Here is a 25,001-nt window from a genome sequence, read left to right on the forward strand (position 1 = left end):
GGAGTGGGTGAGTGAGTGCCAGCAGACTGCCCCCCAACCCCAAACTGCAAGGATTCCACCCCTTGCTCCCACCCCCACTCACCTCCCACTCCCAGAGACCCCTGCTCTTCTGCCACACCCCAACCCCCCCCCTCCCCCACACACACACACTACCTGAACCACTGGGCTGTGTCCTTGAAGGGGGCCCAGCAGGATGAGGGGGCTCTGAGATTAACCCTTACCCTCCCACCCCCAAACTACAGGGATTCCACCCTTGCTAGGTTCCCCCCCCCCCCGCACAAGGACATGGCCCAGCCTTCCCCCACTCTCCATTCCCAGACCCCCAATCTACCACCTTATGTTTCCAGCCCCCTCTCCCAATCTTTCTTTCAGACTCTTGGGACCCCAGCCTGTGCTATGGGCTGTTGGCATCTGTATCCAGGTAGACACAAGCCTGGGAAGCACACTATGGTATGTGTTCCAGGTCCCCCAGGGCTGGCTCCTTTGAGTGTTGTAGGCTGGTTGCAGGTTAAGTCATTTGAAAAATCAACTGCTTAATTTGAACGTGTTTGTATGCAGCCACAGAAAAGGAAAGCTGGAAGGAACCTCAGGCTGTTTCCTAGTCCAACCCCCATCTCAAGGCAAGATCATAAATCATTAAAGCCATGTGTTTGTTTAACCTGCAAATGATTGGAAAAAGGCAAAGTTCACTGCTATTGGAAGTTCACTGCTCTGTTAGAACCACTGTGCCAGGTATCTGCCTTATCTGTCTTCCTTTATTTTGAACAGGAACAGATGCTGGGCTTGGTCAGACCACTCCCTGGCTGTTACCAACCACATGTAGAGGTTTTCCTAAAGCAGAAAAATGGTACTGAAGAGCAATGAGAAACACGTGTTTATGTTATAGGAATATGGTAACACAGTAGGTGATGAAATAGGTCATTTCATCCCTGTGCTTTAGCTCATGCACCTGTGGAATACTACACTTCTGCCTCAAAGGCATAAGCAATAGTATTCATGTATTTGCAAAAGAGTCCTGTATGGAAAAAGGCATAATGAAAAAGCCAGTAAAGCTTCAAAGTTTTTATAGATCTCTACCAAATGTCTCAGGTTCTCCTTGTTTGAGACATCAAGTAAATGGATTAATTAGAGCGCAGTAAGAGCCTTAACACATGTACAGACATTCTCCTAGGAGAGTTGCTGTTCTTCCAGCAGCCACAAGCATACAGATGTTCAGGACTTTTCCAGAGCAAAAATAGCTACTTGGGGCAAAAAATTATTTGGGATCAACCAGGATTATATCAGTCCTGAGAATTTATCCTGGGCAAGCAAATGTCTGTACCACTTATCTTTTAAGATAAGCCACAGCAATTCTCCAACATCCAAGATTGCTTTGCTCTCATGCTGGTCCCTCTTCTCCACCCCAAGAGATAATGTGTCACTTGGGCTTGGACTCTTGCTCTAGCCCCATAGGAAGCAGAACACACCCCATCACCATCCCACATTTTGCTACAGGGAGACAGTACAAGTCCGGTGACTGATGCTCCCAGCCACAGGAGTGCACTGGAGTTTTGCTGGTCTCCACTGTGCTCCAGGGCTGGGAACACTGGTCAGCTGACTAGCGCTCCAACCCATGGGTCCACTACACAACTGGTTTGCTACTTGGTGGTGCAGGGGTAGTTTGGCGCATCCTACACTGGCAATATAGGGAACAACTTGGATCTGATCCCTGATCCCACCGTCATACCCCCTCCCACATACATGTGGCGTGGCAGATGCAATTGTTGGGACTGATGATCAGATTGACCTCACCCTTAACTGAATGCTTGCCAGTGGTGTTAGGTTCAACTTAGCTTCTCTTCTTTTAAACCTGCTTTAAAACAGAGGTGGAAGCCCCACAAAAATAGCAAGAGACTAGCCAGATGTAATTGCTTTTATTTAAAAACATACTAAAAGTCTGTTTATAAATGCAGTTGTTCAATATTACATCTTATTTTTCCCAGATGCAGATGATGTACACATCAAGGGACCTGATCTTGCTGAAAGTAGTGCTAAACACATCCACTTCTTGGACTGCAACCCATGAAACCTACCTCAATACTTTGTATTTGGCACAGCTGAAGTCAGATAAAAAAAATCGAGATAAATTGTAGGATACGGTAAGAGGGAGCCAGGGTTCCCATTACTCCTAGGGAGAAACAGCAGTAGGGAAATCCCCAGATTGGAGAAGCAGCACTGCCCATTACAGGCTGGCTGCAAGGGCATAGGTAGCCAGGGGCTCATAGCTTACAATTGCTTATCACAGCTATCTGCACAGCAATCAGCTGACAGGGCAGAGCCACACTTAAACAGCAAGAGACCTTCAACAGAAACTAGTATAACAGCAGTAAGCAGTTCATTAGACTTAGGTAAGAGCAGATGTGCCAGTCTTCACATGACTGAAGGGGCCCCACCCTCCATGAAGCTTAAAAACTCAGATCTGGAGAGCAGAAGGAAGTCTGGTATGCTACAGGAAAGAGCTCTGAGCAGGGAACAGCTGCTTGGGAAACACTAGCAGGGAGGTGAGACCCCTGCTGGAGGATGGCTGGCTGAAGGCATGTTTCTTTCTTTCCCCCAAGGGGGAGAGGTTCTCTTTAAAGGTGCCCTTTTCTTTCCTTAAGTTAATTTGCCCAGAGGGGGAAGGTTGTATGTCAAGTGGTTGCTCATTTAGATTGGTGGGACTAACAGAGAAGAGGTCACAGTGGTACCCAATGGGGCATATGGGTGCTTTGGAGCCCTGCCAGAAACTGGGATGAAGAAGATGTTGACAGGTGGTCAGGCCATAGCCCAAGGTGGACCAGAGCCAGGGGCCCAAAAAAGCAAGAGGATGAAAACTAGGGCCAGGTGCCTGAAGCCCAAGGGGAAAGAAACAGAGCCCAAAACTATTACACTAGGGCTAACACCCTTAAACTGAAGTCTGGTGAGGTGGCCTTAAGATAAGGGGGCCAGCTAGGGAAGTGGGATGGAAGCCAGGAAGGCCAGGGCTACAATAAGGGTGTAGAGGCTTGAGGTGGCCTGACACTGGCTTGTGGTCAAAGTGCCTCAGTAAGTGATGACTGGTAACATCTGAGAGGCATAGGCATGGCTGTAGGAGAGGTCAGAAGCCACAAAATTAGCACTTACGGCAATCAGTGTGCTAGAGCATGGACTGGCTAGGTGGACCCTACCTAGTGCCTCAGAGCAGGATGGGGGCTGACAGGGTTTGGAAGGAATCCAGTCTGGTGGTAGACAAAGGCTTGCTCTGGAAACCTGGGGGGCAGCCTCCCCCTCTCCCAGTAAAACACTACCAGCAAGACATGGCAAGTGAGAGAGCACGAAGGGAGGACACCCAGAGAGCTGGTGCAGGGCAGGAGTCGCAAGGCCACAAGGAAGGGTTATGGCCACCCCTGGTGCTCAGTCCTGCTACAGATACCTTTTTAAAGACAGAAATTATAACCCTTGTCATTTAACTGGAATATAGTCATGGCTGGCTGTACATGCATGTGCATTTAAAAAAAAAAAAAAAAAAAATGCAGAATGCAGTGTTCCACTTACCCTTTAAAAATTCACTGGTTTGTGCCAGCACACAGTACCAAAATTAACTAAAGATGCAAAATAAATAACTCTAGTAAATTAACGAGAAACAGGCAAGATTTAAAAAAAAAAAAAAAATAGACTGACACACACACACAATGAGATATGCCCAATGCATATAAACCACTCTGTACAAGTCTCAGGCTAAGTATATTCAAGGATGACTTGTAAAAAGGAAATGACTTCCCTTTCTGTGTGAATCTGGATATAAACAAGTTCCATCACTTGGAAACATATTTTAACAGTTGGTGCTTTGTGTATTCACAAGGAGTTTCATATGTTGCTATTCCTATGAAGCCTTCTCCTTGCTTCCCAAACTTGAAAAAAAGTTTAATTAGTTATGGTTTGGTTTTAATTTTATGCAACAAGTGCATTGAAGGAAAACAAAACCTAAGTCTCTTACCCACTGCAGTTCTAATGAACTTTATGAATACTATCAACTGGCCACATGCCAAGGCTCCACTTCTTATAAAGGCTATAGTTAGTACATGGTTCCATACCTTGCAAATACACTCACATATGTAAAACTTGACCTAAAAATAGATAGCAGCCTATTACTCTCACAAAAGAATTGTACTATATATTGGCATTTATCTACTGTTGTACAGAAAGGCCACCACCTTAAAAGTTAGAAAGTTTCAGGCATGCTTCACTTAATCTCCCAACAGTCTCTGCAGTTATACAACCAGGTTTCATAAAATTCTCTCATCTTGTTACTTTGAGACTCATACTAACACAAGCTATGAGGTCCCAGTCAAGTAGAGGAATTGTACCTTTGTTTATAAAAAAAACAAACAAAAAAAAAAACTGAGTATGCAAGCTTTTTGTTTTTTCTTAATTTAAACCAGAAAACTACTAGCATTAGCCTTTGGAATCCTTTGGAACTTAAAAACTGAGGGGACTGGAGCGTGGTAGAATTGCACTTATTCCAACAAAACTCTGTATTTTTTAAAGTTAAGTGCAAGCTTTTTAGTGAAGAGATAAGTCTCTAGGATGGAAAACAGGACAGCAAAACATTCAACATTACAGGCTCACTCTGAAAAAGAACAGTTTCAGATTTAACTAGAGCTTCCTTAGCTATTTATGATTCAGATGAAGCAGTGATACCGTGTTGTTTTTTGACTATAAAAAAAAATTTTATATGTATAAAAAGAAAATTCACTTGGCTTTTCAACATTACAATTTACCTCTCTAAAGCAAATACGGGAAGATAAGTCTCTTCTAAAAGCAGAGATCTCAAGAATCAAGTTAACTGTAAATACATTTCTACTCTTTGCACTGGGAGACTGCTGCCGTTGTGTGTTCTCCAAGGTAGAAAAGAAGCTAAAGTATAACAAGATTTCTTGGAAAATACATAACAGCAGCAGAGTCTCCCGATGCCTAAAGAAGGGTGTTTGTGCCCAAAAGCTTGCAAATAACATTTTTCCAACTACTGAGTTGGTCCAAAAAATAGACATCACATCTACCCAAAGAACCCTGTCTGCCTATGTCCTTAGACAAACCGTTACAACCAACTACACTTTGCATCCACACTCGGTCAGCAGAAATGAATCCCACAGGGCAGATGCATGCACACCCCAAATTCTGAGTTACATGTTTTGGCTTCTCTTTACAGATCAGAGCTACCGCTCCACATGCAAGTCACAGTAAGGCTCAACATTCAAGAACCTACAAAGGAAGGCACCAGTATGCTAACTGGCATGTACAAGCTGAGTTGAATTAACTTTATTTACTAAATCTATGGGGACTGAACTCAAGCCAGAAGGTTTCTGACAGTCCTCCATTCCTACTGTTAGAATGTTAAGGAAAAAACCAAAAGGCTTTATTCATCCTAGCCAAACACCTGCTTGATCGTACAATGCATGTAAGTGTATGCGATTTGAAAATAAGGGAAGTTGTGTGGGACTTATTTTGCTGTCTTTTTATGTAAAACAGTTAAAGGTTTTTGTCTGGTGAGCAATTCCTTAGTTCTAGGAGGAATGGAAAGTATGAAAATGGATACTATTATTACTTTTGTATTGCCCCTAATGCATCTGTCTTTTGGAAAAAGTCCCTTTAAGTTACAAAGCTAGATTGTGGCAATTGCTTAAATTTAGAAAATGCCCATTACATGAGCAATGACATATATGACAAGGCCCAAAATTAGTCTGGGTTGCAAACAAACTGTCTAAGAGGGAACAAATCCTCAGTCTCCACAGTGCCACTGCTCTGTTATAAATAATAGCAGAAGACTTACTTGACAGTATTCAAGCTGCAGAATGACACATAGGAAGGTGCTTAAAGTGCTCAGTTAACTAAGTAATAAATAAATTTAAAAGCTGAACATTACCAAAGCTATCTGCATTAACACTGTTACAACTTCATTTCACAGTAAATACAAACACCTGGGAATGTCCAGAGCATGATGTCAACATCATCTCTAGCCTGGGTTCTAATAGCTGAATTCCATTTTTAAGTAATCAAGTATTCAGGCTCTGCTAATAAAATTTAGCAAAAGAGAAAAAAAAAAAAGTGCATCTCCGGTGGTGGTGGTGGTATGTCTACATCCAATCTCCAGTCTACAAGCCAATCAGAGGATGACTTCATGTTCAGTAATTTAAAGTTGCTAATACCTTCAAAAAGAGAGATATAGCCAGAACATTCAAAACAGTCCATTAATGCTTTTAACTGGGGAAAAAAAAAAAAAATCAAGATGGATCTAACATGGCTAAGACTGGACTTCGTTGTTTGTTGGGTAAGCATGCACTTATGAATGAAGTGTTGTGGAGGAGTGAAGGATGGAATGTGATGATAGCAATGAAGTTCAGTTGAAGTTAGTTTTTTGTAAATGCTTATTAGGAATTTCTATAGCACTGACTTGGAGAGGCCAGGACCCTCCAACAATTCCTGCTTGGATAGCTACACCTATTACAACTGCCAAGTCAGGGTCCACAGAAGTGTTGGGCTCCTTTCCAAAAAAGTCTTGAATAACTTTGCGTATCCGGGGAATTCTAGTGGAGCCCCCTACTAATACAATTTCATCCACTTCTGTTTTGTGAAGATGTCCTTCCTTCAACACCTGCTCGATAGGCAGAAGAATCTTCCCAAAAAGGTCCTCATTCAGTGTCTCAAAGAGCTTCCTTGATATTTCTGTTTCAAAGAAAACTTTGACAGCGTTGCTGTGTGTTTGTGAAGAGTCATTGTTTAAAGATTTTTTCATACCGTCTTCCTCTTTTGAAGGCTTGTTTTCAAATACATTGTTCATTTCTCGCTCTCTCTCTACAAGTTCTTCTAGGTCCTTTCTTTTTGGCATGGAAAGATGCACACTAAGTAAGGCAGAATTGTGAAGAGTCAAATTTAACTTAACTGCTTCCACAGCTTGTCTGAGTCTATGTATTTCTTCCTTCTTGGAAGGCAGAGAACCATACATTCCGTATATCTGTTCATATAAATACTGAAGTATCCGGTGATTAAAATCTTGACCTCCAAGCTTGTTGTTCCCTATGTTATGAAAAAACAGTATATCTATTAGAAAAGTCAAAACAAAGAATTAGGGGAGGGGGAGGAGGGGTGCAACATGGGACAATTAGTATTTAACAAGAGAACTCATGGAAAAAGGAAAAAAACCCCACTACATTAGACCGATTCATTGTATGCTCTACCAATAGTAAATGCTATAGTCAGGAACTAGGGATATGACTGGTCAAACATTTTCATATAACTAATAACCAATAATGCCTTACTGGTTTTTGTTTAGCACAGGGTGGGGAGCAGTCCGTGGGGGAAGGCAGGGGGAGAGAAGGAATGCAATGCCCCTGAAGGCTGTGGCAGGAGGGAAGGAGTGGACTAGTACCTGATGTAGTGGGGAAGCAGAATGGGACACATGAGGGGCCTGATCCTTCTTGTAACAGTGCAGCCCTGGCCCTTTCCCACTGTCTGCCTCAAAGCATGCAAATATGCTGGCAATTAGCTGGCCAGACCTCCGCAGGCCCTGGTATAGCCACTTGGAGCTCTAGCTCCTGGGCAGCAGTGTGCCAGTGGCAACAGCAGGCAGGGGGCTTTTGCATCCCACTGATGCCATGTGGAGAACAAGCAAGTACAAGCAGGGGCAGATTTCCTGTAGAGGCATGTTACTGGTTAACCATTTACCCAATAAAATTAGGGAAGGTTAAAGGGATAATCAACCAGTATTTACACCCCTATTATTAATCTATGGCTGTGCAGGCCAGATCTGATCTGCACAGCCACATTATCCAGTCTGTAGAGATGGGAGATGTTAGAGCATTTCAGCTATGGGAGGTTTTGGTAGCAGCAGCTCTACAGGAGGGAGTGATGACTGTAGCTGTAGCAGCACAGGCTATGTTGAAAGTAGCCTATGCTTAGAGCTAAACTCCATTGAAGCAGACCCCCATTGCAAAAGCATTACCAACTCCCTGCTATAGGCTATAGTAACAGGCTATGTAGGAGACTCATCCCCAATTCTTTTCTATGGCCCTAACTTGACCATAACCATAGTTTCAACAGTTTTCAAAGGGTACTCTGTTCTCTTCCTATATGTTTATACAGTGTCTTAGTATTTCCTCTAGAATGGACAATGCCATTACAGTTTTCCATCTTTTGTTTGAACTAAAAAGAAGAGTTAATATATTAGACAACATGTGTCTAAATGAATCATGCTGAAATGCCTGGTTATATTTTTCACTGTTCTGCCTTCACTGGCCAGGGCAGCAGGTCACATCAAAGCTCATTCAGTCAAGGCAACATCAGCAGTAGTATTCAAACTCAGATCTGAACCTAGGTCACCTGCAAAGCAGTTATATGTTTACTACAAAGTTTTACTAAGCGTTTCTGCCAGAAGTCTTTGCCAAGTGATGAATCTATTTGGCACATTTGTGCTACAAAACCTTTCTGGGGTAACAGCGTGTGAGCTCTCCAAACTCTGAGCATCTGAGCTGAAGCCAAGCACAAAGGGGACTGTTTTAAGTACCCTTCAATGATTTGACAAATCCCCTCAGATTGAACCGATTGAGGCAGCTGAATGCTTTGAAACACCACTAGCTTGAGGCAAAGTAATTGTGGCATGCATGAATGCTCATATTACCCGTGCAAGTCAGAGAGAACTAGACTACAGATTGTTTCTTTAGTCAGCCAATGCATGAAAGAATTTCTCTTAAATAAAATCAGTTACAAACCCCTTCTGGCATCAAGGATAAGAGCAAAAATCCCTTGGGACAAGTAGCTCATTCAAAAATTTTAAGATATTCTCAAAAAATTCATGATGTCAGGTGGGTGGGTGGGTGGGTGTGTGTGTCTCCATCCGTTACCACAAAATTTACATGGAAGTTACATTTTTTTATTTTACTTTAAAAGCAATTTATTCAGTTTAGCCGTAGGATCACTTATCCTTACCTGCCATGGCTCGCGTCAGAAACATCCCTCCTTGTTTGTTCAACAAAGAGACGTCCAAAGTTCCTCCACCCAAATCAACTACCAAGACATTAAATACATCAGCTTTGTGGAGACCATATGCCATAGCTGCAGCAGTGGGTTCATTAATGACCCTCAAGATCTCTAACCCTACAAAAACAAGAGTTATTAATATTGTCTTTAAAAATCAAACATATAGGCAAAACTGTAGTTGTTAGATCAGATTTACAGATGCCATTAGGTAACATCAATAAGTTTGGTTCAAAGAAGAAAAATCCCTTCCTATGCTTTCCCTTTATTTACTTTCACCTTCTTTATTTTGTAACATTACTCGGTTTATGCTTAGCAATAACGTAAGAATAACATATTAATTCATGCTCAGCAATAAGACCTGAATGATATAGACCTGAAGAAGAATGCACTGCGTTCAAAGCTTGTTTAAGTATCTCAAATCATGAAGTTGGTCCAATAAGAGAGATCACCCACAAAAATGCTTGCCTCTTCCATACTTCCTAGACAATTATGGCTACAACACCACCCTAACTCTGTCAAATAATTTGATGCGTTTCTTGCCGAAGAGAGCTTCTGGGGAGTCTATATAAACATTGTTTATTTAAGTTTTAAATTATTCCCATAATTCTCCCTGCAAGTTTAAAAAAAAGGTAAATAAATAAATAAATAAAGCAGCTATTTCCTTTAATGAAGCTTAGAGCTTCCTGCTATCTGTATTTGCATAACTAGCTGCACATCATTTCATCTGAGACTACTCTGCTATTTTTCATGCCTGCTACTGCTTGGTGAAATGGATTCTAATATTTTCTACTTTTTTTGGACAGACAGCAAGATAATCTTTGGAATTTAAGGAAAATATCAGAAAGAGGCATCATCACCTGCAAGGTTAGCTGCTTTAATAGTGTAGTTTCGTTGCCTTTCATCAAACTCTGCTGGCACTGAGATAACTGCCTTGGAAACTGGCATGCCAAGATTCTCTTCTGCCATCTTCTTCAATTTCAGGAGCAATTGAGCCCCTATATGCTCCGGGGTGACACTAAAGGTTTCATTGGTTGTAATAAAAAATTCAGCTGTCCCATTGTTGCTGAAAATCTGGAAGAGGAAAAAAAGCCACACAACCTACAAGTGAGAAGTGGAAAAAACACAACACCAAAAATAGTTCTTTTCTTATTAGAGAAACCAATACTCAGAAGTTGTTCTTTCATGCAGAGATCACCAGCTCAATTCATGATGTCACATGACACTCAAATTGCTAGACAAAAACATTTGGTCTGAACCAGTTTTCTTTACCTGCCATTGGAGATAAGTGAAGCTGAACCCAGGGATGTAGAAGATCTGACCCATGGAGCCCCATCATCCAGCCCCCCCCGATACTTCCCCACATGCTCACACAAACGGTCCAAGTATTGCACTGCACGCAAACAACATCCCCGCCCCCCCATCATTCTGGGGCAGGTGCCACTCGCAGTGCATGCAGCACCACGCAGGAGCTGTGTACACTGGAACCAGCATGGGGCAGAAGGGTGGTGGTTGAGGGTGGCCCCACACCGCTCATCTGACCCTGCACACCAGCCCCACAACATCCATCCAGCCCACAGGAACAGATGAGTTTGACACCCCCCAACTTAAGCCATTAGGCATGTCTACAGACTTACCACACAGGGCAGCAGCACACCTGGACATGCCATACTGCTCTGCACACACTCCTTCTGGAACCCAAAGTTTAGCCACATTGCCTGCACAGCGCCACACAAGTAGGCACCAACTCTCAGCAATGTTAGTTAAGCTGCCTGCAATGTTGTATGAACATACTTCTGGTTCAGGAACAGGATGGAACCGTACAGACTCCCTGGTTCAGAGGCATGAGCTTTCTTTCATAGGCAACATACTTCATCAGATGCTAATATGACTAACTACCTGGGGTTCAGGAAATAGCTACATGGAGCAGCATACCACTGTCTGTGCAGTAAGTTTGCAATGTTGACAAATTCTCAGAGTACTGTTCCCTAGTCCAATCAAAGACATCCATGTGTCAAAAATCAGCGGTTATATCACACTATCAGAAACAGTGCCATATCCAAAGAAGGAAAGTAATTTTTTGGTAGCAGACCCTACCATCCTCACCCACAACAATAAAAGCATTTTGTATCCTTCTGTATTTACATATTTGTAAATACATCTCATCTCACCAGCTGCTGAATACTAATATGCCTGTAAAAAACACTGTACAGAGGTTGCCTGCTCTTATTGTTTTCAGGGTCTCAAGAAAATAGTTTCTGATGCCTGAAATGGCATCCTTTACAAGTACTATGTTATAAGAGTTTTGCAGTTTCAAGGGAAAAAAAAGCAGCTTGTGGATTTGCTACGAGTTCAAATCCTTTTCTGCTGTTAGTAAACAACCTTTAAATGCATAAATGGGAAACTGTAAGGCTTAAAGATTAACTCCATAATCAAAGGACACTAAATACACTGAGTACTATATAATATTTTCATTTTAGGAGTTTAGTGATTTTATCTAGAGGTGCACCAATAGATCAGTCGCATATCAGACTGGCATCGATAACAGGAAACTTAGTATTATTGGCCATCAACTTTTTTTGGCCAATGTCACCAAAAAATGTTGCATGCATGGATGCAGGCGCAGCATGCATGCAGCCAGTAATGCAGCCCAGCAGCTTGGAGAGCAGAGTCTGGCTGGTATGTCGGGGGGGGGGGGGGGGTGGTGTTGTGGTGGTGTAAGGGCACAGGAGTGGATAGGGGCATGGAGGGGCTGATTGTGGCCCCAAAACAGAGAGGGAGAGAGTGGGGCAGGGGCAGGCAATGCCCAGTCTTGGTGGCGAACGCGACCCTGGGAGCAGGACCAGCCTACGGACAGTTTGACCAGGGGGTGAGGAGGTGGTGGTGGTGGGGCAGCTCCCTGCCACTGCACGCACCTCCAAAGGAGGCATGGGGGGCAAGGGGCCCCCAGATTTGTCTTCAGGGTGAGGGCAGGCTGCCCACTGCAGGCTTGGGGCCAAGGGCTATGCAAGCCTCCCCCCAGCAGGGGGGGCTGAGCCAGAGGTGTGCACAAGGCAGGAGGGGCTGTGCTGGGAGGGGGGCTGCAGAGTGGGCTATAGCCACCCCAAAATTCCCTGCAGCTCTACCCCACACCCCCTGCCCCCAAAGTCACTGCCACTTCTCACAGCCCTGGCTCAGCACCCCCACCAGAAAGAGGCCAGCACAGCCCCTGGCCCTGAGCCTGCAGTGGGCAGCCTGCCCTCACCCCACGCACAAACCTAGGGGAGGCACACGCCCCCCATGCCTTCACTGGGGGAGTACAGCGGCAGGGAGCTGCCCCACACCCCCAGACAAGCCACCCACAGGTCTGTCCCATTCCTGGGGCTGCATTCACTGCCCTGGCTGGGCAGTGCCTGCAACTGCCCCACTCCCTCCCTCACTGTGGGGGTCTTTGATCTAGCCCCCCATGCCCCTTTCCCACCCCCACAGACTTACCGCTCAGGCACTCCTCTCCACACTGCCGAGCCGCATCTCTGTAAATAGGCTCTCAGATCAGTATTGGCCAACACGGCTGGTTAATAATTGGCCTTTGGTAGCTGCCAAGAAAATCTCTATCATTGCACCCCTAGTTATACCCTGAAAAAACACAAACTATCCTACCTACCATCCTAGATGATACCGGGATATAAAAATCTTACCTCATCTTAAATAAATCAAAATCAAGTCCCTTCAGACACTACAGCAGGAGTTTTCCTTGCTTCCAAACAGATCTCAATTTTTTCACTGTAGTGTAAGGTCAAGTGCTTTGCTCAAACTCCAAATTTTATAGGACAACACACTGAAGATAAAATGTGCCACATTTTAATTTTAATCCTCAAAGGTGTAATGCAGATATGTGAAAAACAAAGATGGCTAAGTGGGGGGAATCATGTATCGTGCCAGAAATGGCAAGGTCATCTACATTTTAATTTTTTTGCAGTTTTCATCTCTGGATCTCATCAGTGCCAAATACACCACTTGTTCCTGAAACACCTATAACCATGCTCCTTCTTGTGATTATTCTGACAGACAAAGAAAACTGGACTTTGTTTGCTCTAAAGACCATCAAGTGCACTGCTGAACTGCTCATACAGCTTCATGCACAGTGACACATAGCACTCCTTTTCTCATACTAGGACCTAATTTTCTTCACAGCACTCTAACACCATTCAGACTAACGTGGCTAATTACCCCTCTCAACCCACTGTCCCAAAAGGAAAAGAATAAGATCAATTTTAATCTGACTTCCTGCAGTACTGCCATTCACTGAATGACCAGTACCACATCCCATGCCTAGCAGGCAGAGTTCAGCTCAAGGCATAATTGAAAGAATGTGTAAAGGACTTATAGGCTACAGTGGGAAGAATTCATAAAGGCTGTTTTGTGTTTACCTTAAACGGGTATCTGCTACTTTCACTTTTCAGCTCTTCTGGAGTGAAGATTTTCCCAATGAACCTTTTGGCATCATATATGGTATTCTGTGGATTAGAATCTGCCAGTTCTAGGCCATCATACCCTACATACACATCCCGGTCTGTGAAGGAGACCATGCTCGGTATGCTATTGTGCCCATTTTCATCTGGAATAACCTTCACCTCCCCTGTGCCAGGCAGGAATACACCAACAGAGCAATAAGTGGTACCAAGGTCAATCCCGATGACTTTTGGTGTAGGCATAGGTAAATACTGCTGTGCCAGATAGCCAGCCAAGAGGAGAGCCAATACAGCCGAACCTAAAACAAGGAGAAAAAGCACGGTTAAAGAGCATACCTCTCTGAAAACGTAGAAGCTCACAGCTGTAACACTAGTGTACTCAACACATTTAGTTTGGTGTAAATGTAATGTGGGTTTCACATGGAAAACTATTTGCCCACTTAGTTTCATTTCCTCAGGAGGTCAACAACAAGATTCATTCTGTCTGACAATTCAGTTAGCGAGTCACTAGTGTCAGTAACAACATCTCTTCTCAGTTGCAAGAAAGAAACAGCAAACAAACAAGTATCACCACAACACAATGATAATGCTGAGATTAACTAATATTCATAAAGCAACTGAAAAAGAAAAGTAATCTTCAAATTCCCCAGGAGGCAGAGATGGATCTGGCAGTGAAGGGGGCACACTGCATTCCCCTTTAATGCCGGTTCCCCCTAGAATTTAAAACCAACTGCCTGGCAGTGGCAGCAGCATTTCTAGTCAGACAGTGCTAAGGAGGTCAAATGACTTCATGGCTCGTTATCGTCTCCCTGATCCCTTCTAAACTCTTCACTGCACAGATGCTAAGGACCTTCTCTTCTCTTTAATATTCTTAACGTTTCACCAGTCAAACCAGCCTTTATCCTGCCATTCTGCCACCTGTTGGCTGCTCCTGAAGCTCCTATTTCACCACTCTGCAGATTGTTTTTAACTCATTCTAATGAAGTTCTATTTTCAATCTTAAACTGCATAATCCAGCCCTAGGCCCTTGGCATGTTAATAAAGATGCTAGTTTCTTTTTCACTGGAGAAAAAAAAAAAAGTGTTTTGTTTTATGCAATGATGAACCTCACCAACTGCACCCCACTTCTCAAATTTCTAGATCTACCCATGCTGGGAGGTAAATTTGGTCTCTATATGGCACATGTGTTAATCTGTGCAACACCAAACAGCAACAATGACAAGGCTAAAAAGTGAGAAGCCCAAGAGTTTATGCATTCTGATTCATGGTGCAAACACCTGCTCCCCATTTCTCTCTCCTCCTATTTGTCTCGGAAAAGTAAATATGTATACAAACACAGACATATACACATGCTGAGGGAGTCAGTTGAGTTCATGTATCACTGTAATCTGCTTGAATGCATGTGTGTGTATTTTTTTCCTCGGTCAAACAGGAGAAAGAAGTTGGGGGGGGGGGGTGGGGGGTATGCACCATGGCTTGCTCACTCACTCATACACACTTCTTCCCTCACCTGGCCTGTCTAAATAGGGTCACCGTTGCGTATCCTAACACTCCGTCAACAGATAGATTTGTTCCCTGGTTCCGCACCATGATTTGGCAGAGACTTTTACATTCAGATGTCCTTCCTGACACTAACTTCCTCCTTTACCTGGGTTTGGGACCGGCACTGGATGGGTGGAATTGCTCGTCCACTGCAGACTTTACACACACCTTCCCCTGCCCTCACAATGTATTCAGATAAATGACAATCAGCCATGAACTCAACTGACTCCTTCAGTACTGCTTGACTAGAGAAGCTGCTGATATTGCCAAGCAGTGATTTTAAAGTGTGGGTGGTGCACCCTCCTCCCCCGTCCACACAAATTAACTTCAACTTATACATGGTATCACCGTCCCCTGCTAGCGGTGCCAGGCTCAGTGCTCAGCTGGTGCAGCCCAGATAGTGCCACTCACAGAGGATGGGGCTGCACCAGCTGAGCACTGAGCCTGGCACCGTTTGCAGGTTACGGGGACAAGGCTGGGCTCAGCGCTTGACTGGCACGGCCCCATCCCCTGCAAGCAGTGCTGCCTGGGCTGCACCAGCCGAGCACTGAGCCCAGTCCCATCCACTGCCAGTGGCGCTGCCGAGTGCTAAACCCAGCCATACCAGCTGAGCGCTGAGCCAACAGCTGTTCACCGCAAGCAGCGCAGCCCAGCTCCCCCCAGGAGACGGGGCTAGGCTTGGCACTCGGCAGCTCCACTCACACCGCACACAACCAAGTTCGACACTTAGCTGGTGCGGTCCCATCCCCTGCCAGCAGTGCTGGGCTTGGTGCTCAGCTGGTGCGGCCCAGGCAGCACCGCTCACAAGGGATGAGGCCAGAGCACCGAACCTATCCCTTACAAATGGCGCTGCGGCACGTGTGCGCCTCTCGGTTGCCCGGCCCGCAGCAAGGGTGGGCAGGGGCCAATCTAAGTCGACCTCATATTTCGGATCTAAAAAGGCCGATTTATACACTGAATCTAAGAAAATCCTACCTTTTCGATCAGAAAAACGGGGTCGATTTATATACATCGGGCCGATCTAGACACCGTGAAATATGTATGTGCGTACATATACACGCGTGTGCCGGGGGGCCACGCACTCGCAGGCGGCTGACCCACCCCGCCCGCCCGCCCGCCCGCAACGGCCCTCGCGAGTCTCACCCAGCACCGTCATCTCTCCGGCCATGGTGGTAGCACTCCCCGTCCGGCGCCGGTCCCGCGCTGACTGTTCCTTCCGGCCGAGCAGCCCGGAAATTCCCCCCGTGCCGCGCGGCACGCTGGGAGGAGTAGTCCGCTCGCGCCCACGCGCCCCTGAGCCGCCCGAGCGCTCCGGGCCCCATAGGAACTACGACTCCCGGCAGCCACCGGGAGAGGATACGTCCTGACGTTACAAAGACACGTTGCCGATCCGCTCAGAGGGAGCGGGGACTTCCGGTAGGGGGGAGGAAAGATGTCTTTTGCTTCTAATGCGCATGCCCGAAAAGAAAAGGAGAGGCGGTGGGAGGAAGGAGGCTGGAGTCGCAATGCCTGCTGGGAGGGGCCGGGGCTCCGGAAGCTGAGACTGATAGGGGGGCGAGGCCAGACCTTGGCGCGCAAGGGGGTAGGGTTTCGTGGCTACATCTGTCTTGCGCCATCATCTCCTATCAGTAGAGAGCGCCCCCCCCATACTGCTACCTAAGAGTACCCCCACCATTACTGTATTATACATCACCTTTATGATCATTATTACAATAATAATCATTATCACAGTAATATTATTGTAATAATTATAATCTATATTACAGTAATCATATTTATTATTTTACAATAATGTAGTAATGATAATGATAAAGTTGATGCATTATATGAAACATACAACAATTTTAAATATGTATAAAATTTAGAAGTGTATATGAAGTGTGTGTCTGTCTGATGAAATGTAAATTATTATGACTGCTGGGTTCATTGTACCTGCTACCTCATTCTCAGGCCACCATTTTCCAGCTTTTCCCGCCAATCTGTCTTTATTTTGTTTTGTTTTATTTGATAAAACAGGAGATTGTTACACGATCCCCAGGCACCAAGAGCAGGGACCTTTGCAAAAAAGACCAAATGTGCCCCAAAGTCTACGATTCAGATTGCTAGTGGTGAGGGAGCAGGCTGAGGCTTTGGACACTGGTTGGGGAAAAAAAAAAAAAATATATCAATCGACTCTTCCCTGCTGAAATGCCAATGCTAGGAACTCCAAAGTGATATGATGAGCCCTTTTGATTTGAAATGATACAGGGGTGGAGGCATTATTTGTCTGACAGTTTCTGAACTTCTTGAGCTTATTAAGATTGCATGAGCAAACTTCCTTCTTAGCCGCAAAGGATAGAAATTTATTGGCCCATATTTTCACATACTCACTTGAATGATTAGCATCCAGTCTTCAGAAAAAACACCCAGCACTGACAAATTTGCCATGAAGTCCCAGAACTCCAAATGGGCATAGCAACAAACTACATCCATTTCTAACAAGGAAAGTGCTTATTTGTGCTATTTAGGTTTGGCACATTATAGAGATCCAAGTACCCTTGGCAGATTCAGGGCATCCATTTGGGCCAGTTTCCTAATCTTACATTTACATTGCATCTTCCACTCAAAGGGTGTGAAAACCCCTTGTGCCTTGTTGGGGAGCAGCAGCATTAGTGGCTAAACTTCCCACCGCAAGACATTTTGTGATTTTTTTTTTTGAAGACCGAGACCCTCCTTCCAATCTTAACAACACCATCTGAATATATATAGAAAAGTAGGGCTGGAAAGGACCTCCACTGCATGAGGCAGGAACATGCCTATCCACCCATACAACACCCCATACAAATCCTTGTCTAATGTATTCCTAAAACTACACAGTCAACCCTGTTGCACATCTACAAGGCATATTGTCCAAAGACACGAAAAGCACCCTAATCTGACAGAGATAAAGATGGGGGATGAGGGCTTTCAGGGTTCCACTGTTGTAAGGGTTGTTAATGTGTGCTTGAGAGATTCACACCCCTCCCTACAGAGGAAGGCAAACCCTCCAACAGCCCATACCAATCTGGCCAGGGGGTAATTCTTTCCTGATCCCAAATGTGATGGACCCTGAGTGAAGGGGCAAGATCCTTCAATTTAGAACCTCCAGAGTCTAAGTCCCAGCAGGAGCATTGGCACACCCCAGTCAAAACCCCAGCTAATGCCCAAAGCTTAGGCAAAAAACAACAACACCTGTAGCAACAGGAAGGGAAAGAGTTCCTTCCCAGCTCTGTGTGACAACCAGCAATACCCTCCATTCTGCTCTGCCACTGGGGAACATCAAGAAAAACTCCATGAATCACACCTTCTTACTGGACAGCTAAAACTCCTTGTTCTGTATTCCCTCCATAAACTTAATTAAGCTGCTTGTGAAGCACAGCTTTATTCTCCTCCTGCTAAGTATAGCCCTCGAATATTCACCTGCTCTAGGCTTCAAAGCTCTTCTCATTTCCCAGTGGTCTGTTGTGAGGGGGTTGCTCCTGGGCTTCTAACTGTTGCTCTTTACAAATAATTCCAGGCATTGCTACTCCTAGGTCATCCTTGACTAGTGCCTGTCCAACCACTTATTCAACACGTCCAGTAATGGAGATGCCACAACTTCCCCAAGTAGTTTGTTCTACTGCCTCACTGTTCTAATAATGAAAAAGCTTTCCTATTATCCACTCTAAACCTACTTTGCTGCAATGTAAAGCTATTGGTATGTGTCCTTGCAGCAGGACCAAGGCTCAAGGGGTGGTGGTGGCACCCCCTGATGGCCAAGCACTTCCTGCCTCACTCCAGCTCTTTGGGGTACCCTCCTGTTTTACCTTGCCTGTCATGCCTTTAAGTAACTAATAATACTTAGGGAGACTTCAAGAAGTTCAGAAACTGCCCTAGAGCCCCAGAGTGAGCCTCAGTTCCTCAGCTATCTATTGTCTCAAGTGCCTGGCTGGCACCCTCTGGTGGAATCATGGCCCTCTGGCCCCATCTGTGCCTTAGGGCACAAACTGCCTTAGGGGCAATAATCATGGTCTCCATCCTCCTCTGCAGCCATGTCCAAGCCTTGCCAGTATTATCATGACAACATTCTGAACCTTCTAATAGGGGCCTTCGCCTTCTTGGCTTTAGCCCACTGTAATTTTGGCTGCAGGCCTCCAGTCAGAACTCACTGGTTCTGGCCTGGCTTTTTCAGCCTCAGCGCTGTAGCAACGAAGTTTGATGCCCAGGGCACAGCCTGCAGCAGCAGTCCACCCTCACCCAATGCAGAGATTCAGGGGGCACATGCACCCCCACCCCTATGCTTTCCTGGGAATGCACGCAGCAGCAGGAGTTGCCCTTTCCTCATCACCGTGCTCTCCCCCCTCCCCAAACAAGCCACTTGCAACTCCGTCCTGCACCCTGCCCCAGCTGGGCAGAGCCTGTTGGTGCCCCTTTGCTTCAGCACCTGGGGCAGTCACCACATTTGCCTCTCCCCCTTCTTACAGCACTGCTCAGCCATCTCTGTATGTTGGTCTCCAGGCCCCTTGCCCTATCTCACCTTTCTCAGGCCCTTCAGCCCCCTGGGATCCCAGACCAGGCAAAGCTACTCTTTTCTTCCTAGCCCCTGGCTCAGGCAAGGCTTCTTGCATACTACTTTTCAGCCTCCTGGGTCCCTGATCCTGTGCTGCTCAGCTCCTTTTGGCCTCTGACCTCTACAGGGCAATAAGCAGGGTGTCCCTCAGGAATTTTGTGGCCTTCATGCCACAGCCACAAGCCAGTCCTCCAGTTTCAACTAAAACACAACACAAATACAAGCAAATGCTTTCAACAAAAAAATTCCCCCACTCCAGGTTTATGCCACCCTGCAAGCCCTACCTCCCTTTGAGATCTTACCTTCCAACACTCATGGCTGGCTAGGGAGCTTCCCAGGTTGCCTTCTATAGCCCCTTGCTCCCAAGACCAGACTGCCTACCTTGAATCCGGTGCTGAGCTTATATGCTCTGGAGCACTACTCTTCCCATGAGGCGACTCCCTAATCAGACACAGAGGTTTTCCCCTTGTGCCTGATGGTCAGCCTCCTGCTCCTCCTTGTTGCAGTTTGACCCTGCAGCTTACACCCTTTTCTCTGAGGCTGTCTGGGAATCCTCCCCATACAATAAACTTATTACAGGGCTTTTGCTCAGCTACCTACCTATACAGTGAGGCTAGCCTGCTGCATTTCCCACTTAATGTAACAGGAGTCACTGGCTCCCTGTTACAGTCCTGTTCTCTGCAACAGTGGAAAAAGGTATTCTCCCTTCTCTTTATGGCAGTCCTTCAGATATTTGAAAGCTGCTATCATATCCTCTCTTGATAGCTTTTTCCACAAGCTGAAAAAAAGCAGAGCCGTCAATTGTTCCTATTTATTTCCACCTCTCCTCATATGGCTTACCTTCTATTTTTTGTCACCTGCCTCTAGACGCTTTAACTTCTCCATGTCATTTTTACAATATGGAGCTCAAAACTGCACACAATGCTCTAGGTTGGCTGAGTAAAGAGGCATTTTTTCCTCCCATGTCTTGCACCTAATGCTCCTGCTGATGCAACCCAAAATCACATTTGCCCTTTATGCAGCTGTGTCACACTGTAGACTCATACAGAGTCTGTGATCCACTAAGACTCCTAAATCTTCTCTGTAGTGCTACCATTTACTCAGTTGTTTGGTATTTGTGTTTTTTATTCTTCTTCTCAAGATGTAGTACCTTGCATTTGTTACTATTAAACTTCATCCTGTTGGTTCTAGTCCAGCTTCCCAAGCTTTCAGGATCCTTGGGAATTGTGCTGTAGTTCTCCAGTGCATTCAAAAGCTTTCCCAGTTTTGTGTCATCTTCAAATTTGCTCAAGAAGCTCTCCATTTCAGTACTAGCCCCAGGAAAAACTGCTACAGGACTCCGCTCAAAACCACCTGCTATTCTGACATGCAGATGTATGGATATTTGTAAAGTACAATATCTTTACAATATATTTATAATCATTAAGCATTATCCATCTCTATGCTCACATGCATTATTACATATACATTAACAGTTAGACAAACTATGCCACTCCCCTGCACATCTGTAACCCTGAAACATATTGCACCTTCCAGAGTGCAAGTGTAGCAGGCTTGCCTTTTGAAGCTTAGGTTGAGTCCCAAGCTTGAAATCTTGCTGTTTTAATTGGTGGAGTTCATCCCCCAATCTGGAGGCAGCAAGAGGAGTTCAGTCATGCTCCTTTCCTGAGGGGAGGGGGAGGGGGAGAGGAGTTACACCCCCCGCCCCCCCGTGGACCTGATTGAAGACTGCAACACTCAGGTCCGGAAGACTTCAGGGGCGGAGCCCTGGACCGTATAAAAGGAGCTGCGGTGCGGTCCATGAGGGAACACATCTGGGAGCGAGAAGAGAGAAGAGCGGAGCTTAGAAGAGCTGAGGAGAGCAGCTCAGCAGGGCGAAGCAGTAGCCCAGAAGCACCCCTGAAGACTTCCATCAGTGGGGAACAGCAGACAGGTCCAGCAGCTAGGCTCTCAGTGTGCAGCATGGCACACGGCGTCCAGACCCTGGGAGCTGTGTGAGGTGGCTCAGGTCTGCAACCTCTGGTGTGTGGCCAGAGACACAGTGCACAGGCCAGTGCATGGAGTAGGACTTTTGGAGTGCTTGGGTGGCTCAGGTCCTCAACCCCTGGAATGAGGCTGCGAGCTTGGTGCAGGAGGCACTGCATGGAGGGTCTGGGAGCAGTCTGAGCCTTGTGCTGCACAAGGCAGCCCAGGCCTCCAACCCATAGCAAAAGGTTGAGTCCAGAGAGCCAGATGGTGATTGGGCTACTGAGCCAGCCAATAGGGCCAAGCCAGAGGCCCCAGAAGCCCTGCATAGCAGAGCTCCGTTCCAGGGGACAGCGACCCACCCTTGACCCCCTGTGCAGGCAAGAGAGCAGCCTGGCGCAGGGGACGAGGACCACCCTCCAGGCCTGGGAGCTGTGAGTTGCAGGGAAAAGAGGATTCCCACAAGGGAGTGGAGGCCCCCCCCCCGGTTAGTTAAGGGCTCCTGAAAGGGGAGGTCTCACTGGGAGGACCCCCCTAAAATTACCAGCTTCTTTGTAGGGCTGGGGAAAAGCCCAAGGGCATTGTGGTTTACCATTGGGATCGAGTTTATCTTTGGGGTTTATCTGTTTCAAATCAGATACTTACCTTACAAGAAGAGGAGGAAGGAGGACCCAAGTAACTAGACATCTCAAGTTTACCCAGACATCTCGTGGGAGAATTGCTCAGCAAAATCTGAGCGGTCGCAGAGCTTCCTCTCATGCGTGGATGACCTCTACCTGACTCAAGAAGTCTATGGGCCAACGAGAGGCAAAGCGCTGCTCGACCTGGTACTGGCTACTGGGGATGACCTAGTCGGCGACCTAGTGATCGATGGGAAGCTGGGTGACAGCGACCATGAGCTGATCACCTTCACCATCCGCCGAAAAGCTGGCAAGTCAGTCAGCAACACGCAAGTCCTTGACTTCAGGAAAGCCGACTTTGACAAGCTCAGGAGGCTTGTCAGTGAGGCCCTAAGGGACTGTGACCACAGGGAGAGGGGAGTTCAAGAAGAGTGGTTGCTCCTCAAGGGAGCGATCCTCAATGCACAAACTAAGTCTATTCCATCTCGGAGGAAAGGCAGAAAGAGGGCACAGCAGCCCCCCTGGCTCTCCAGGGACCTAGCAGACCTCCTGAGGCTAAAAAGAAAGGCCTACAAAGGATGGAGGATGGGAGTCACCTCCAAGGAGGATTATTCTGCACTGGTCCGGTTCTGTAGGGAGCTGGCCAGGAAAGCCAAGGCTGCAACTGAACTCCAGCTAGCTTTGAGCATCAAGGACAATAAAAAGTCCTTTTTCAGATATGTGGGGAGCCGGAGGAAAAGCAGGGGCAACGTTGGACCCCTGCTGAACCAGATGGGGCAACTGACAACTGACACCCAGGAAAAAGCCAACCTATTAAATAGGTATTTTGCGTCAGTCTTTCATCAGCCCCATGGGACGCCCATGCCCGCTACAGGGCTGGGAAGTCTGGGTGAGGGTGATCCCCTGCCCTCCATTAATGCTGACTTCGTGAAGGAACATCTTGAGAAGCTGGATACCTTCAAGTCAGCCGGCCCTGACAATCTTCACCCCAGGGTACTCAAGGAGCTGGCGAGCATCATAGCCCAGCCTCTAGTGCGGATCTTTGAAAACTCTTGGAGCTCTGGTGTAGTGCCCAAAGACTGGAAGAAGGCCAATGTGGTGCCTATCTTCAAGAAAGGGAGGAAAGTGGATCCGGCTAACTATAGGCCCATCAGCCTGACTTCTATCCCAGGGAAGATCTTAGAAAAGTTTATTAAGGAGGCCATCCTTAATGGACTGGCCGACGCCAACATCTTAAGGGATAGCCAGCACGGGTTTGTTGCGGGTAGGTCTTGCTTGACCAATCTCATTTCCTTCTACAACCAGGTGACTTATCACCTGGACAAGGGAGATGAGATTGATGTCATATATCTTGACTTCAAAAAAGCCTTCAATCTGGTGTCCCATGATCGTCTCTTGGAGAAACTGGCCAATTGTCGCCTTGGGTCCTCCACGATCCACTGGCTGGAAAATTGGCTCCGGGGTCGGACCCAGAGGGTAGTAATTGATGGAAGTCACTCATCGTGGTGTCCTGTGACCAGTGGGGTCCCCCAGGGCTCTGTCCTTGGACCCATACTGTTCAACATCTTCATTAATGATGTGGACACTAGAGTCAGAAGCGGACTGGCCAAGTTCGCAGATGACACCAAACTTTGGGGCAAAGCATCCACACCAGAAGACAGGCGGATGATCCAGGCTGACCTGGACAGGCTCAGCAAGTGGGCGGACGAGAATCTGATGGTGTTCAATGCCGATAAATGCAAGGTTCTCCACCTTGGGAAGAAAAACCTGCAGCATCCTTATAGGCTCGGCAGTGCTATTTTGGCTAGCACTATGGAAGAAAGAGACTTGGGGGTCATCATTGACCACAAGATGAACATGAGCCTGCAGTGCGATGCTGCGGCTAGTAAAGCGACCAAAACGCTGGCTTGCATCCATAGATGCTTCTCAAGCAAATCCCGGGACGTCATTCTCCCCCTGTACTCGGCCTTAGTGAGGCCGCAGCTGGAGTACTGCGTCCAGTTTTGGGCTCCACAATTCAAAAAGGATGTGGAGAAGCTTGAGAGAGTCCAGAGAAGAGCCACGCGCATGATCAGAGGTCAGGGAAGCAGACCCTACGATGACAGGCTGAGAGCCCTGGGGCTCTTTAGCCTGGAAAAGCGCAGGCTCAGGGGTGATCTGATGGCCACCTACAAGTTTATCAGGGGTGACCACCAGTATCTGGGGGAACGTTTGTTCACCAGAGCGCCCCAAGGGATGACGAGGTTGAATGGTCACAAACTACTACAAGACCGTTTCAGGCTGGACATAAGGAAGAATTTCTTTACTGTCCGAGCCCCCAAGGTCTGGAACAGCTTGCCACCGGAGGTCGTTCAAGCACCTTCATTGAACACCTTCAAGATGAAACTGGATGCTTATCTTGCTGGGATCCTATGACCCCAGCTGACTTCCTGCCCTTTGAGCGGGGGGCTGGACTCGATGATCTTCCGAGGTCCCTTCCAGCCCTAATGTCTATGAAATCTATGAAAAAAACTATAGGCCTGTAAGCCTCACCTCAGTGCTCGGGAAGATCTTGGAAAGAATCGTCAAGGAGCACATCTGTGGGGAGCCTGCAGGGGAGATCATGTTCAGGGGCAGTCAGTATGGGTTCATCAAAGGCAGGTCCTGCCTGACCAACCTGATTGCCTTTTATGACCAAGTAACTAAATTCTTGGATGATGGTGTTGCTGTGGATGTAGTCTTTCTAGACTTTAAGAAGGCCTTTGACACTGTCTCTCACCCCATCCTCATCAATAAATTAAGCGACTGTGGCATTGATGCCTACACAGTTGGATGGGTAAAAATTTGGCT

General features: G+C 46.5%; 1 protein-coding gene across 1 annotated transcript; it reads right to left on the minus strand.

The window, feature by feature from the left end:
* Positions 1–1,898: 1,898 nt before the first annotated feature.
* Positions 1,899–16,263, minus strand: HSPA13 (heat shock protein family A (Hsp70) member 13). Its single transcript, XM_006277436.4, has 5 exons — positions 16,164–16,263; positions 13,437–13,777; positions 9,888–10,101; positions 8,980–9,147; positions 1,899–7,071 (listed from the first exon to the last, which is right to left on the minus strand). Exons 1-5 carry the CDS (start codon positions 16,186–16,188, stop codon positions 6,395–6,397), a joined length of 1,425 nt encoding a protein of 474 aa, XP_006277498.2. The 5' UTR covers positions 16,189–16,263; the 3' UTR covers positions 1,899–6,394.
* Between the last annotated feature and the right edge of the window lie 8,738 nt (positions 16,264–25,001).

Source organism: Alligator mississippiensis, chromosome 1 (assembly GCF_030867095.1).
Source record: "Alligator mississippiensis isolate rAllMis1 chromosome 1, rAllMis1, whole genome shotgun sequence".
Taxonomy (NCBI): domain Eukaryota; kingdom Metazoa; phylum Chordata; order Crocodylia; family Alligatoridae; genus Alligator; species Alligator mississippiensis.